We start from the raw sequence: 17304 nt of genomic DNA on the forward strand, positions 1-17304 counted from the left end.
ACTAGCGTCTATTCTGCTGGCATCCCGCAGCATTCCTGTGGTCATCCTGGTGATATATGGACACAGAACAGATCGGGTGGCAAAGGATGTTTTGGGGGGGGGGGGGGGGGTGGTGGGTGCTGCTCAACACTCTGTTCCGAAAATAGGCGTTGATAGGAATCACCGTCTCATGGGCTGGGAGGCCTGGCAGTCCCCGCTCGATCGAGCGAGCCTCTGGACGAATAAATCAATGGCGCTCAGACACGGACATAGAGGAGTTCAGGGCTTATCTTTAGCCACTCGGACACCCGGCTGGAAATACTGTGTCACAATACCTTAGCCGTTAACCAGCCGCTGCTAAGTTTAGATGGCGACAGCAGACTGGGCGGTCTGGTCAGAGTTGGAAGACTGACGGCTGATCGAGACAAGAAATAATTTCTCTCCTTAGAACAGTGGTTTTCAAACTTTTTCTGTCATTCCCCACTTTGGAAATGGGGAATTTTCAAGCCCCAACTGACCCCATCAACTAGGCAAAATGGTAATGTAAAAAAAAAAAATGGATCCACATTGCATTTCCTGTCTTGGTCCGGTGGATCAGATGCTATTTTAATTCATAGGTCGCATGTCGGTCTGTTTGTGTGTGGCTATTTTGTTTGGAATCTATGATCTTGTCAAAAAAAACGAAAGGCATTATTAAAGATTAACAAAAGAAAAAATGTCCTCCTGTTCATCGTGCCCCACCTGACATGTCTCTATTCCCCTCTAGTGGGGCCCCCCCCACACTTTGAGAACCCCTGCACTAGAAAGACCTACTACGCTGCCTGACCATCAGATTGGCCCCGCATCATGGCTCACTCACATTTCACTGATGAGGACACCAAAGACTAGTGTTGCCTCAAATGTACCGCTAACAACACAAGAAAGAGGAGCTGTGAGGAGCTACAGTAGATCTCAAGTGTTTTAGTGCATTAATTCACCCGAGAGGAAATGTTTAACAATATTTCATTAATATATTACTGGGCCGTGTCCTTGAGTCCCGTTCGGATGTATAGCTTGACTGGATAAAAAAACAAAAGCTCATTCGGCAGTCCTTTCTCTGGCCCTAACAGGGCAGCTGAGCGTGCCATCCTTTGTCGGAGGGGATGGCAAGGTAATTATCTGAAAGGTCACCGGGAACGACAAAGCCAGTTTGCCACGGCAATCCAGACCCACAAGCCGCCCTCGAGACCTGCATCAACCCCAATCAAGACAAATCCAGTCAATTAAGAGTGTGCTCGTGAATTTCGTTACTGTTAAGAGAGACAGAAAAGGGGAGGAAGAGACCGAGGAGGGGTGTGTGTGTGTGTGTGTGTGTGTGTGTGTGTGTGTGCGTGTGTGTGTGTGTGTGAGAGAGTGTGTGAGAGAGAGGGGGAGAGAGGGAGAGGAGAGAGAGAGAGAGAGAGAGAGAGAGAGAGGAGAGAGAGAGAGAGAGGAGGGAGAGGAGAGGAGAGAGGGAGAGGGGGGAGAGAGGGAGAGAGAGGAGAGAGAGAGAGAGGGAGAGAGAGAGAGGGAGAGAGGGAGAGAGGGAGATAATGAGAGGGTAAGGGAGAGCGTGAGGAAGAGAGGGAGAGCTGTCAGTCATTGCAGGGCCAGGCTTTGCGTGTGTGAGGTGTGAGAAATCTCAGCGCTGTATTTGTGTGAATGAAAATGAGCGGATTTACAGCCTCAGCAGACCTGTCAAAAAGCCCACGTTCCTCTCGGACTGGGGAGGGGGGGATTTACCAGAGAACCCCAGACTGGTGCCGAGCAGCGCATAACAAAGTGAGTGAGGGAGAGAGGGATAGAGGGAGAGAGGAAGGGATAGAACGAGACAGCACAAAAAAGATGAACAGAGAAGTAAAAAGATTTCAAAAAGGGACAACGCACGAAAAAACGAACGCACCTCTCCCACTCTCTATCTGAGACTCTCTCTGGTGTGCGGTAATAAGGCAGTGGGGAATTATTCAGTGGGGAATTAGATCCGATCTGGCCAGACATCCCTCTGTGGGGTTAAGCAGGCCCCTCAGGCGGCCGCAGCCAGAGATGGCCAACCAGCAGCACAACACAACTCCCCCCCCCCCGGCGCACCACAACGCCCCCCCCCATCTAACCGCTACACCCGCCAGCACACAGCACACGCGGCAGTGGAGTGGGTGCGGAGGCAGGGCGGCGTAAGACACCAAATAGTGAGGCTCCGAGGGCTATTCATCACGGCCCAGACGTTTGTTTGTAATTCCTGAGCAGCGGAGGATTAGCCGACACATGTCCAAGGGGCTAGTGCGGTCAGTGGTGATTGGCTCTCTCGCACACGCACACAGGACACACACACACACACACAGAAACATATATGACTATAAACACCACTTCAGGCATGCATGCATGCACGCATACGCACACAACCATGTACAAACCCATCGACACACAGCAGATGAGATTAGTTCATCTTCCACACGTTCTCAAGGCTCATGCTCCATGATATTCTAATAATACAGTACAAGGCACAGACAAAAATAAACCATAACAATACCCAAATCAAATCGATACCACTATGACATGTAAACACACACACACACACACACACACACACTCACTCACTCCACACAGAACACATGAAGAATCAAGACTCTTTGGTTCATCATCAAATCTGGGATAAATAAAGTATCTATCTACCCATCTATCTAGTTCTCTTTTTAGCAACTGGAAGCAGTTCTCTCATCCCTGCGTTGGATCCCACAGCTCGGAGACCATCTTTAGAGTATAAGTATAAGTATATATACTCTTCTGCTTTTATCCCAATCCGTGAATTAGTGAAACACACACAGCACACAGTGTACACAGTGAGGTGAAGCACACACTAATCCCGATGCAGTGAGCTGCCTGCATCAACAGCGGCGCTCGGGGAGCAGTGAGTGGTTAGGTGCCTTGCTCAAGGGCACTTCAGCCGATCCTACTGGTCGGGGTTCGAACCGGCAACCCTCCGGTTACAGGTCCGAAGTGCTAACCAGTAGGCCACGGCTGCCCCTATAAGAGTGGCCTGGCAGCGAGGACAGATCCGGCATGGGGCAGTGAGTAGGAATCTCCGGCAGACTGACCTGATGCCGACCCCAGTTAAGGTAACACCAGCACGAGGGCTGCTGACCTCCAGTCAGTGGCGGCTGGCCGCCCACTTCAGGCAGTCGTAGGCAGTCGTGGCGTACTAGGTTAGGGCTTCGGGCATGGAGCCGAAGGGTTGCTAGTTTAATTCCCGATCAGTAGGCACAGCTGAAGTGCCCTTAAACAAGGCACCTAACCCCTCACTGCTCCCCGAGCGCCGCTGTAGCAAGGCAGCTCACTGCGTCGGGATGCCGGGCTGGCATCTCACTGTGTACTCTGCGTGTTCACTAATTCACGGATGGGATAAATGCAGAGACCTAATTCCTTGCAAGTATACTTGGCCTAGAAACCTGATTTACATTTTTTTTTTACATTTATTATTCTTTTACAAAAAAAGATAATTTCGAACACTTGTGGTTCAGAAGCAACATTATTGGTGATATTAGGTTTCTTTTTTATGAAGATAAATAAATAAACATGGCTCTGCACACCTGTAAGACCCTCAGGTGAACTGAACTGTGCCACTATGCTAACTAGCATCAGGTGAACTGTCCCACTATGCTAACTACCATCAGGTGAACTGACCCACTATGCTAACTAGCATCAGGAGAACGGTCCCACTATGCTAACTACCATCAGGTGAACTGACCCACTATGCTAACTAGCATCAGGAGAACGGTCCCACTATGCTAACTAGCATCAGATGAACTGACCCACTATGCTAACTAGCATCAGGTGAACTGTTCCACTATGCTAACTACCATCAGGTGAACTGACCCACTATGCTAACTAGCATCAGGTGAACTGTCCCACTATGCTAACTAGCATCAGGTGAACTGTCCCACTATGCTAACTAGCCTGGTCAACACCACAGGCAGAGGACGCACAGAGTTTGAGCAAGAAGTGGACAGTCGAACAGATCGACCCATTCTACGTGGTTTGACCCTGCACCCTGCAAGTCCAATGCCCTTTTGGCTGGGTGGAGGGATGGGGTGGGGGGAGGGGGGGGGTGTTATGGCTGTTATGGAGTGGAGCGATGAGGTGGGATGAGGTGGGATGGGGGTTATGGCTGTTATGGAGTGGAGCCGATGAGGTGGGATGGGGATGGGGGGGGTGCATGGCTGTTAGGGAGACGGAGAGAAATACCAGCAACTGCCTCAACTCTCCATCCCTGTTCCAAACCACATGTCTGGGTGCCACGACACACAGCACTCGCACTCACAAGAGCAAGAGAGAGGTGGAGGGAGAGAGGGAGAGAAGGAGCGAAAAAGAGAAGGAGGGAGAGAGAGAGGAGAAAAAAAAAAAAAAAAAACTCATTCCCTCGCCATTCCAAAATCTCCTCCTCACATTTTTTTTTGTTTTCTGTGGAACGAGAGACAACACTTCCTTTCCCAGAACAATCCATCTCGGCGGATGACAGGACTCCCTGCTATATTTACCCGGCCCTTGCTGAACATGACATGACTCCAGCTGCAGGCCAGCACATGGCCCTGTCAATCATCCTCCACTGGGGTTGGGGTGGGGGCGGGGGTCTTTAGGGAGTGCGGCACATTTCCTTTGGCTGTGTCTTTTGTAGTAAAAAAGGGGGGGGGGGGCTATGGAATACACGGGGTGAAATGGGGGGGGGGTATGGAATACACAGTGTGAATGGAATCACCGAACTTTCAGCAAGATGACAGCTGAGGCAGAGAGGAGTACAGGCCACCCAGTGAAATGCGGTCTCTCTCTCAGACACACACACACACACATTACTTGCAGAGGCATACAGGTTACACAGAGAAGCATGTAGTCATAAGGTCAACAAAAGAAGCATGGAACTTCACTGTGGAAATCAAAGAAACACAGCAGTAACAGTAAGCAAAGACACACACACACACACACACACACACACATGCAAACACACACATACACATACACACAGCACTACACACAGTTCTACTATTGACTAACTGAGGTTAAAGACATCCAGTTGTGTTTTCTATTGTTTATTGCAATTCTCTTTAATCATTTAAAAATGTAGCCGGAGTTCTGGACCCCAGTCTATGCTCACGCCTGCCCATCTGTACTGAAGGCCTGAAAGAGGTAATGATGAAGCCAGTGGTGTTTAGCCAGCACTCACCATGAAGCCAGTGGTGTTTAGCCAGCACTCACCATGAAGCCAGTGGTGTTTAGCCAGCAGTAATGAAGCCGGTGAGTGTTGGCCGGCGTCCATCATGGCTGAAGCGTCCATCATGGCTCAAGCATCCATCATGGCTCAAGCGTCCATCATGGCTGAAGCGTCCATCATGGCTGAAGCGTCCATCATGGCTGAAGCGTCCATCATGGCTGAAGCGTCCATCATGGCTGAAGCGTCCATCATGGCTGAAGCGTCCATCATGGCTGAAGCGTCCATCATGGCTGAAGCGTCCATCATGGCTGAAGGCCCATCATGGCTGAAGGCCCATCATGGCTGAAGCGTCCATCATGGCTCAAGCATCCATCATGGCTCAAGCATCCATCATGGCTCAGCGTCCATCATGGGCGTCACATCATGGCTGAAGCGTCCATCATGGCTCAAGCATCCATCATGGCTAAAGCGTCCATCATGGCTGAAGCGTCCATCATGGCTGAAGCGTCCATCATGGCTGAAGCGTCCATCATGGCTGGCGTCCATCATGGCTGGCGTCAGCGACCATCATGGCTCAAGCGCCCATCAGTGCCCATCATGGCTGAAGGCATCCATCATGGGCTCGCTGAAGCGCCCATCATGGCCCAACATGGCTGATGAAGGCCCATCATGGCTGAAGCGTCATGACGACACAGCGCTTACGATGAGGGCGGGGCTTTAATGAGCCTCTCGTCTCTCATCCAGCTGCATTCATAGCCAATCAGAGAGGCCTGACCCCGCTTACCCTGCTGAGCCCCTCACAGCACACAGGAGACTCCACACACACACACACACACACACAGTGCTTGAGATCCATCTTTATGCTACTGATCCCCTTGACAGTAGACCCAACAGAACGCCCCCCCCACACCCCACACACACACACACAGTACTTCAGCCACCATCTCAAAGACCTCACACAACATAGACCACCACTTACACGTCCCATATTACCTAATACACACAAGCACAAACACACAGACTCACACACGCACAGAGCTTCCAATTAATAAGCAGCACACAGCACACGTCAGTGTGTTTTTGAGGAACGAGGGCAGAAGAGGTTGAGTGTGGACACACACACACCCACTAACTATGAGGAACGATGGCAGAAGAGGTTGAGTGTGGACACACACACCCACTAACTATGAGGAAAGAGGGCAGAAGAGGTTGAGTGTGGACACACACACACACACACACACACACACACACAAACTATGAGGACCGAGGGCATAAGAGGTTGAGTGTGGGGACTATGCAAGTTCTACTGTGACAATACTGAATAACTATGATGATTACTATAATGTGCACACACACACACGCACACGCACGCACACACACTAACTATGATGATTACTATAATGGATTCAACACTGCGTATAAACTTCCTAGCAGTAAAGTTCTACTGGTCTGATGCTGTATAATTGTGAGGATTGAAGAAGTACCGTCCCCCCATTCTGAATTGTTGCAGGATTACTAAGAGGATGTTACACAGTGAAATCCCCAAACCAAACAAATGTTTGACATCCGAATCCAGGACACACACACACACACTTCCAGGACTGATGAAGTGCCGCGGAATGGGACGAGACGGAGAGGAGGAGGTCACATGACCAACTCTCCCCAGGCCACGCTGCATTGCACAGGACCAACACAAACACCACAACACACAAACAAACAAACAAACAAACAAACAGCTGTATCAGAACAAACAACTGGCTACCTCGGAGGACAGGACAGGACATGCCTTGCATCATGCTACTCCTATCGCACACACACACACACACACACAGGAGCTGAGAAGCACTAACAAGGTCTCTGCTCCTGGGGGTGGGAGTCAGTGGATGCCTCCCAGGCCCCTGGAGCAGCCGTGCCTGTCCGTCTCACACTACACCACGAAGGAGAGAGGGGGAGAGAGAGGGGGAGAGAGGGGGAGAGAGAGAGGGGAGGAGAGAGGGGGAGAGAGGAGAGAGGGGAGGAGAGGAGAGAGGGAGAGAGAGAGGGGGAGAGAGGAGAGAGGGGGAGAGGAGAGAGAGGGAGAGAGGGAGAGAGGGGGAGAGGAAAGGGCAGGGAAAAAGAGAGAGAAAGAGAGAGAAGTGGGGAGGAATGGAGGGAGGGATGAAGAGAAAGGAGCAATGGAAGGAGAGAGAGAGAGAGAGAGAGAGAGAGAGAGAGAGAGAGAGAGAGAGAGAGAGAGAGAGAGAGAGGGGGGGGGGGGTGGGAGCTCCAGTTGTGACTCCACATCACATTCTTAATTTCACTATTGCTCCTCACACACACTCACACACACACACACACACTATTGCTCCTCTCACTGGGTGCCAGAAGGGATGACAACACCACAGAGGCACAAACATGGATCTCCCAGGGAACGCTGGCTCTGTCTTTCACACACTCACACGCACACACACACACGACACACACACACGGACACACACACACACGCAAACACACACGCACACACACACACGCAAAACACACACACACACACACACATACACACACACACGTGAACACACATGCACAACACACACACACACACACACGCACACACACACGCACACACACACACACTATTGCTCCTCACACACACTCACACACACACACACACACACACACACACACACACACACACAATTGCTCCTCTCACACACACACACACACACTATTGCTCCTCTCACTGGGTGCCAGAAGGTATGAGAACACCACAGAGGCACAAACATGGATCTCCCAGGGAACGCTGGCTCTGTCTTTCACACACTCACACGCACACACACACACACTATTGCTCCTCTCACTGGGTGCCAGAAGGGATGACAACACCACAGAGGCACAAACATGGATCTCCCAGGGAACGCTGGCTCTGTCTTTCACACACTCACACGCACACACACACACACGCACACACACACACACTATTGCTCCTCACACACACTCACACACACACACACTATTGCTCCTCACACACACTCACACACACACACACACTATTGCTCCTCACACACACTCACACACACACACACTATTGCTCCTCACACACACTCACACACACACACACGCACACACACACGCACACACGCACACACACACACGCACACACACACGCACACACACGCACACACACGCACACACGCACACACACACACACAGGGCTGAGAAGCACTAACAAGGTCTCTGCTCCTGGGGTGGGAGTCAGTGGATGCCTCCCAGGCCCCTGGAGCAGCCGTGCCTGTCAAGTCTCCTACCTGAAGGAGGGGGAGGGGGAGAGAGGAGAGAGAGAGAGAGCAAGAGTTTGAGGTGTGTGTGTCCAAGAAAGAGGTGTGTGTGTGTGTGTGTGTGAGAGTGAGAGAGCAACAGTTTGAGTGTGTGTGTCCAAGAAAGAGTGTGTGTGTGTGTGAGAGAGAGAGAGAGAGAGAGAGAGAGAGAGAGAGAGAGAGAGAGAGAGAGCAAGAGTTTGAGTGTGTGTCCAAGAAAGAGGTGTGTGTGTGTGTGAGAGAGAGAGAGAGCAAGAGTTTGAGTGTGTGTCCAAGAAAGAGTGTGTGTGTGTGTGAGAGTGAGAGAGCAACAGTTTGAGTGTGTGTCCAAGAAAGAGTGTGTGTGTGTGTGAGAGAGAGAGAGAGAGAGAGAGAGCAAGAGTTTGAGTGTGTGTCCAAGAAAGAGGTGTGTGTGTGTGTGTTTGGGGGGTGAGAGAGAGAGCAAGAGTTTGAGTGTGTGTGTCCAAGAAAGAGTGTGTGTGTGTGTGTGTGTGAGAGTGAGAGAGAGCAACAGTTTGAGTGTGTGTGTCCAAGAAAGAGTGTGTGTGTGTGTGAGAGAGAGAGAGAGCAAGAGTTTGAGTGTGTGTCCAAGAAAGAGGTGTGTGTGTGTGTGTTTGGGGGTGAGAGAGAGCAAGAGTTTGAGTGTGTGTGTCCAAGAAAGAGTGTGTGTGTGTGTGTGTGTGTGTGTGTGTGTGTGTGTGGGGGGTGAGAGAGAGAGCAAGAGTTTGAGTGTGTGTCCAAGAAAGAGTGTGTGTGTGTGTGAGAGAGAGAGAGAGCAAGAGTTTGAGTGTGTGTCCAAGAAAGAGTGTGTGTGTGTGTGAGAGAGAGAGAGAGAGAGCAAGAGTTTGAGTGTGTGTCCAAGAAAGAGTGTGTGTGTGGTCCTGGAGTTCCTCTTGATGGCCTGTTCTTCGGCCCCAAAGATCGAATAATCACGAAATCACTCAGACAAGCACTAGTGTCAAAACATTTATAGCCTGTCGGGTGAATTTAGTGGCAGAGTAACACACATTAGGACTAACTTAAATGAGGGGCAAAGTGTTCGCCCAATAATAACAACCTCAACACACACACAAATCCTTCTTTATCGTAACATGCTGATTCCCTAGTGCAACACCCAACCGGGTCTGTGTAGACTCTGTTATTGACGCTGTAGTTACATTAACAATAGCGGCAGGTTCAAACACACCTGGTCAGTGTAGACACTAGTTACATTAACAATAGCGGCAGGTTCAAACACACCTGGTCGTGCACGTGGCCTATTAGGGCTGGGACAGTATGGTTTCGTGCACATGGCCTATTAGGGCTGGGACAGTATGGTTTTTGGTTGAAAAGTAACAAATTCCCACGATTTCGCGGGATAACGCTTTACCGCTTGGGGAACCTACGACGTTAGGGCATATACTGTAATGATTCTGCAGGCATCACCTGCACTGTAAATCCTATTCCAATTCAAATTCAACTTCCTGTGGGGTGGAGCCAATTCAATACAAATTTCAAGGCCAATTCTAAAATTCAGAATTTTGCACAAGCCTGCTGCCCATTCATTCAGCCTGCATATGAGAAGTGTGTCTGGTCGTACCAGGGGAGTGTGTGTGGTCCTGGAGTTCCTCTTGATGGCACCCACTACCGTTGCGATCTCCCCTTGAACAATGTAGATATGTTTGTCCACCATGTTGAAATCTGAGAAAGAGAGAAGACAAGAGAATGACTGGCCAGGCCAAACCATTTTCACACTTACAGAGAGGCAAGACACAGACAGAGAGAGCAAGAAGATAAACTGTTATGAGATGGATTGTAAAAGCCTAGCGTGCGCTATATGACTATAGCTCCATGGAAATCTCACACTTAAAAGGGAAAACAGGAAAGAGCCTTTTCTCCAAAAGGCCAATGGGATCAATCCATAACTCAAACATGATCCTGGCTAGAGAGGTACGGTCAGTCAGAAGTGCGGTTCAATCTGACAACCAAATCAGCTTAGCAGCGCAGGTTAGCTTAGCAGCGCAGGCTAGCTTAGCACCAGGCTCCACAAAGCCCATTCCATTCCAATCAGCATAGCCAAACAGTTCCGGCACGAGCCCCTGCTTAATATTTGAGGTGGTGTTTGAGCATGGATCTAACAATCACAGGATTAACCTGCGCTGCGCAGGGAGCATGGGGACACAAAGTGACCCACTCAGCTGACCTGCCCAGCAACATGCTCCTCCCATGAAGCTACAGGACCTTTCCTGTACAACGCAAACCCTGCCCCACCCCTGGTGAAGACGGCATTAGTGCCGAGTCCCAATGTTTGAGCTGCATAGCTCAACCAGCTCATGGAAAAAACGTGATGGATAGTGTGCTGTCTCCAAGCACATGCATTTAATGTGAATGTTTTTAAAGTGAGGCAGTGCCGTGTGTGCACTCTCTGAAGGAGAGCTCAAGTGTTAGCCCAATTCCACACGAGCCAATAACACAGCACTCTGGCATCAGACACCATGCGAACACACAACGGGCCTAGGCAATCAGTGTTACTACTTCTACATTAAAATTAACTCATTCTGCCATTTAGACTGATTATTTCAAACATTTCAACTTGCTGTATGTATTTATTCAACTAGGCTAATTCTATAAATATACTATAGATCAGGCGTAGACAAATAAAATCACATATATCGGCTATAATTTGTTTTGCATTATGTCCCATTTCTACAATATCTATTGTCTATCCACATTCAACCTGCAGCAGCAAGTCCCTGTCAACATCCATTTGAGTTAGGCCAGAGTATATACTTCAACAGAAAAAAACATGGTAAGGTATGAATCTTATCTTTGCATCAAAGTCCAGTCTGTCTTGTCTGAGTGGTTCATCAGAGGTGCAGGGTTATCAGTGTGTTGTTAAGTTGCCCTCTCATCACACTCTCTCTCTCTCGCTCTCCCTCTCTCTCTCTCTCACACACACACACACACAGTGTAGGACTCACTCACACACTGCAGAAGAACGAGGAAGCAGTCATTTGCTTATTTATTGCTACATTAACGTCATATTACCACTAGAGGTCGACGATTTATCGGCCGATATTAGGCATTTTCAATACTATCGGCATCGGCAATTATTACGGCTGATAAATCATTTTAAATTCAGAAAAGGAAAACCGAATATTGATCCTTCATTTAGGCTGCATTTCCAGTATTGCCGTTACATAGTTTGTCCATCAGATGGCGCAGTGACTTGCTGCAAGACAAACATGCGTTACTTGACTTGGTTCCACTTCACTTCCTACAACGATAACACAATGGTAGCTTAGGGTTTCACAGCTTTGTGGCTTGTGTATTCATGGTAGGATGATTTTCATGTGAAATGTAATTCCCATTTCTTCATGAAGCCAAAATAAACCTGAGAATGTTTATCGGACATTAATCTTACACCAGCTTGATGTATGTCCATAGGTAAAATGACCTAAACGTTAGCATTGGTTAAGTGATAGAGGCTAGTTTGATTGTTGGTGTATTTGTGAAACATAAACGTAGTTATACCGAACAAATTGATAACAGCACTATAATTCTCTCTTTCGACTCATCACATTCTTTTCTGACCATACTGACAGGAAGTAACGTTAAATTAGTTAGCCACAACATTAACGTTCGCTAATGCAATGGTTTGATGATGGAAGACATACAGGGCATAGATACCTGTCTACGATGCATCCTAAACACCGGGCTGGGACATTTCTGCTTGCTAAATAGTTTTTTCTGCAGTTGACTCGCTCACACAGTCCTTGGTGGCCCTGTTATTGCTTTGTAAAATGTTGCATTTACAAGAAATAAATGTGAGCATCTGAGCTAGAGTTGAGTAGAGTGAGTTCATTCCCAAACACCCAGGTTCAGTTTCAGTCTTAAATTTCTTGCATTGCAACAAAGGTGTTTACTATGGATGCACGATATATCGATATATCAAAGGTGTTTACTAGGGATGCACGATATATCGATATATCAAAGGTATTTACTAGGGATGGACGATATATAGATATAACAAAGGTGTTTACTAGGGATGCACGATATATCGGTGGCCGATATATTATTGGCTGATAAGTGGAAAAATAAAATATTATTATTGTTCCGATAACAGAATTTCGGCCGATAATTTATTATAATTATGATATTATAATAAATGTAATATTATCATTTCAATATTTTTTAAAGGCCTAAGGCCTGTCTGGCTACACACTACATGACCTTGTTTGGCTACTTTTTCCTCAAAATAATGTCAGCTGTGAGGATGTATTTCACCCTTCTAATAACAATATCTGCGTTGAATCTATGCAGCCTAAAATCCTCTCGTTAATGATCCAACTTTTAACCTCAGCTCAGCCTACCCAGAGTGAATTGCTTTCTTGCTTTCTTACCGCGCTAGTTGGGGAAACAAATAAACAAACTCTTTGGTTAGTCAGTAGATATTATATTTAAAGGAGAATTCCGGTGTGATATTGACCTAAAGTGTATTGAAACATGATGGCAGGTGTGAGCATTATGTCTCATAGCCCATCTCGGCTTGTCCCCTGCACTCCAAAATCTGGCTAGTTAGCCGATGCTACCAACAGCTTTTTCAATAGTGGTGCTTCAGCATCGGGCTAGCCATGCAAATAAATCACTGTTTTACACCCATTTCGAGGCTCAATGTATCTCCACACTTCATTGGTAGACTTCCGAGGGCCCTGACATTTAAAGCGAGACATTGAGAACTTTGAAAAAGCACTGGTAGTTTACTTACAAGGCGATTTATACAGACAGTATCTTCCACGAAGTTGGCGTTTGCAGCCATCTTGAGCGTAGTCGCGATAAGTCGAAAAAGCAGTAAGAATGAACAGGTATGATAAGGGATCAGATTCCAAAAATAATTCAGTGGAAATGCATGGATTCCAGTTGCTGCTACTGGAAGAAACTGGAATCCATGCATTTCCACTGAATTATTTTTGGAATTGTTATTGTTATCGGCCCTAGTGTTTACATCATGTAAGGAAGAGTATGGTTTAGGCTGCAAAGGCTAAAAGTGAAGTAAAGTACAAGTCATACTGGTAAGATGTTTTGCTTGCATAAAGGGATGGAGTCATTAAGCATAAACTGCTCACAATGTAGATTGTGGCAATGTGGTTGTCACAGAACAAGGACCTGACACTCTTTTATTTCATTAAAAAATATTTTAGTTATGGCCTATTTAAATACATAATGCCCCATCTTGATCAGAACCTTGTTATGGGAGAACATTTTTACATTGTATTTGTTAAAAATGACTATCGGCCAATATATCGGTTTTTGGAAAAACTCAAATATCGAAATCGGTATCGGCCTTCAAAAACCCATATCAGTCTAGCTCTAATTACCACTTCTCTCAGCTTCTTTCATCGTTAACCACAACAGGTATACAACACAGCACACACACAAACACAATCATCACCATCGGACCGGGATGTCCGTCTGTCCCTAAACTGTCTGGTAAATCCAAAATTGATTATGCAGGAGTAAAGTCTAATCATTCATATATTTTCCAAGGGCATCTTCTTCAGTGACCGTTACAAATAATCAGCAAACTTCAGCAAGGGATTATGGATACTGTTACAGATACTGTTCCTGATCAACATACACAAATTTTATATGTCAACATTTATGTGAGAGTGTGTGTGTGTGGGGTGGGGTGTGGGGTATCTAAAATGATCAATGTTTAGGACTATGGGTGAAATAAGTCACCATCTATATCTAAACATAAAAAAGACGACTCAATTGTGAACAAATTTTCACAGTGGCATCACATCACAGTGACAGCACAGTCTTGACAAACACTTCAATCACTCATCATATTTCAACAACAACTTTAAGCAAGGAGGACTACCGAACAGCTGCAATGTTATTAAGGTCCTATTATTGTGGGCTGAATCGCTATCTTTGTCTCATGTAAACTTCTAGATGTCTGTCTGAGAAATACAGGGCTCCCGAAACATTGACCCATGAATTAATAATCTGCAAGAAGTCAAATGTGCCAAGACGAATGTAATAATTGTGTGTGAATATTCTTTTCTTCAAGACCTCAACCATAGCTCACCTTGAACTAGCAATGTTGACAAACAATTTCGAGCTATTCCACGGACGCGAAAGGAATCACAAAACAAGCTAACTTTTATCTGTGGTGATTTAGACCTTTACTCTCCAGTTGAACACGAATCATGTTTGGCTGAAGCCCTACTTGCTGATATAACTTGAACAAGCAAATAAATCAATCTAGCTAGATTGTTCTCTCAGCGTCTCACAGGTTGACATGGGCCTGGTCTCGAAAATAAGACGTAATGTCAGCCACGTAATTGTAGTGACTATGGAGCTGATCTAGTTAGCTCAGGGGCTAACATTAGCTGCTATCTGTAGCATTGCCACAGTTAACTCACAACAGTATCAGCATGATATACACTCGTTAGTGGATGATGACAACAATAAATTAGAAATCAATATAAGGAACATCGTATTGCAGACATGGAAGATGCTAAAGAAATGTAAACCGTCCATAAAGCAATGGAAATGCTAGCTGACCGCCGTGGTACCAACATCCATGACTAGCAAGAGGCAGTCGCTGCTAATGTTATTTCCATTCTGACAGCCCATTGAACATCACCCAATTTTAATCAGATTTTCATATTACTGACTATCACATAAGATACAAAGATTGAAAACTAAAGTGTTGGAACGTGTTGTTCATTGAAATGTCATATGGTATTATTAGTAATAGTTAGAGCCCAATACTATCATTAGCTGGTTGGTAAAAACTTGACAACTGTCAAACTGGTTTGGATAGCTTGAACTCTCAAACTAGCTAGCTTGGGTAATGCTACGCATTGAAAAACACTTACGAACTAGCAACGAGTGTTAGCTGGCTTCGCCTATGGCAATGAAGTATTTTCAGTTTGGCTTCCAGAGTATTTCATATTTTTTCCAAATGAGAAGCAATAATCACACAGTCTGTCAGAAAATGTAACAGGTAACATGATGTATACACCTATCTCTTGTTGGCTAAAGATACCCTACCTGTTTGGGTGCGAATCCAAGATGGCGTTCTGCAGATTTTCAACTGATTAGCTAGCAAACCAGCTAGCTACTATAGACCAAAAACAAAACTTTCAGTGACAACAATATTGATGTGATGCCCTTTAAACATTAGTTAGTTGAGCGTTTACATTTTAAACAGCTACACACATGAAATCCATGCCTTAGCTTGGTATTTCACGACCTACTGAGAGGATTTGGCAATGTAGCTTTGTAACCGGCTATCAACCTGAACTCAGCCTGTAAACCTACTGACGTGGAAAATGTTTGAGTGCAACCTGACGTGCTGGTTTAACGTTGACAGATGTGGATGCAAACCAATCAGTTTTAAAGATTATTTCCGGGTCTGGTGTACCTTAACTTTGAACTTAAATGCGTTTACTCAATGTAAATGTTGATTCATATTCAGTAGATTTTTACACAAAAATAATGTTGTTGTATTTTTATGTGCCCAGTTGATAGCCCCGACACCAAAAGTCTCGTGTGGAACAAAAACGCCTGGTAACAAGTTTGGTTTCACTTCACTGATGACGAAGGGCATCCTCCATCGGCCACATCAGGGTTGAGCGCCTGAAAGATGGAAGGGATAGTTCAGAAACATCTGAGTAGGCTACGGTTCTGTTTTAAGAATAAGAAATTGCATTTCGGTTGAGACTGAATATTAGTTCTTAACCCAACACTTACAAAAAAAATAAAAAATACACAGCACAAAGGGACAGGTCAGGCAATGTGCTTTGAGAATTGTCAGAATTCAAAAACATTCCTAGACCTAGGCTACTTGGACAGAGACCAAGAGAGATGTGATGTCAGTGGAGCATTTACATGGCTACTTTAACAAAGACCTTCACATTTTTGGACTTTACATACAAGAGCAAATTATGAGGGAAAAGTCCTTCTAAGGCCTTATATGTTGATGATACATTATGCCTAGTGTATTAGGCCTATATTATACATGATGAAAATAGTGAATAGTGAAAATAGTGGAATTAAGGTTAAACTGCAGAATTTGTCAGAAAGACTGGCTGGGCCACTTCAGAGAGACTACACCCAGGGATGACGGGAGCACTCAGAGAACTTTTAAACTTTTTTTATTAAGGTGCACAAACGACTGACGTTTTGACGCACTGCGTCTTCCTCAGAGTCAGAGTCGTTTGTGCACCTTAATAAAAAAAAGTTTAAAAGTTCTCTGAGTGCTCCGGTCATCCCTGGGTGTAGTCTCTCTGAAGTGGCCCAGCCAGTCTTTCTGACTCTTTAGTCCTGGACTGTGAGCACCGATAAGGCTTGAGCGCAAGTGACACCTGTCCTGCAGAATTTGTATTGGTTACCCTATACTAGATTCTCTGCTGCACCCTATTCAGGGTGCTATATGTGTGACTGTGCTGCGCTGTCTGAGCAATGCCGAAAAGGAGGCTGACCAACAGTTTTTCAGCCAAAGGCAGGTTTAAAATAAAAAGTGACAGTTTAAAGGTGTAAAATAAAAAGTGACAGTTATACAGTACTGCTTCTAAACTTCGCTGAAGATGGTGATGGCTGTATGAAGTTTACCATCCTCCAAGGCAAGCAAAAAAAAGCTTAGAAGTTTTGCTGAATGTAGTGTTAATTTTGTCACCTATTTTTAATTTAGTCTTAGTCTTAGTCTTGTGACAAAATGTCCTTTTTAGTCTTTGTCATATTTAGTCATTCAAATATCATTTTTGTTAGTCAAGTTTTGAAATTAGACTTAAAAAAGTCTAGTCATTTTAGTCTAGTTTT

General features: G+C 46.0%; 1 protein-coding gene across 3 annotated transcripts in view; it reads right to left on the reverse strand.

The window, feature by feature from the left end:
* Positions 1–5436, reverse strand: part of LOC125311380 (Golgi-specific brefeldin A-resistance guanine nucleotide exchange factor 1-like) — a 78771-nt gene extending 73335 nt beyond the window's left edge. Inside the window, exon 1 of one of the 3 annotated variants that reach the window (XM_048269364.1) lies at positions 5242–5436. In XM_048269364.1, coding sequence (XP_048125321.1) covers positions 5242–5323 — 82 coding nt within the window. In that variant the 5' untranslated portion in view covers positions 5324–5436. The remainder of the gene's footprint in view (positions 1–5241) is intronic. The other 2 variants (XM_048269365.1, XM_048269366.1) reach the window with 2 other exon arrangements.
* Between the last annotated feature and the right edge of the window lie 11868 nt (positions 5437–17304).

The sequence above is a fragment of the Alosa alosa genome, chromosome 18 (genome assembly GCF_017589495.1).
Source record: "Alosa alosa isolate M-15738 ecotype Scorff River chromosome 18, AALO_Geno_1.1, whole genome shotgun sequence".
In the NCBI taxonomy this organism is placed as follows: domain Eukaryota; kingdom Metazoa; phylum Chordata; class Actinopteri; order Clupeiformes; family Clupeidae; genus Alosa; species Alosa alosa.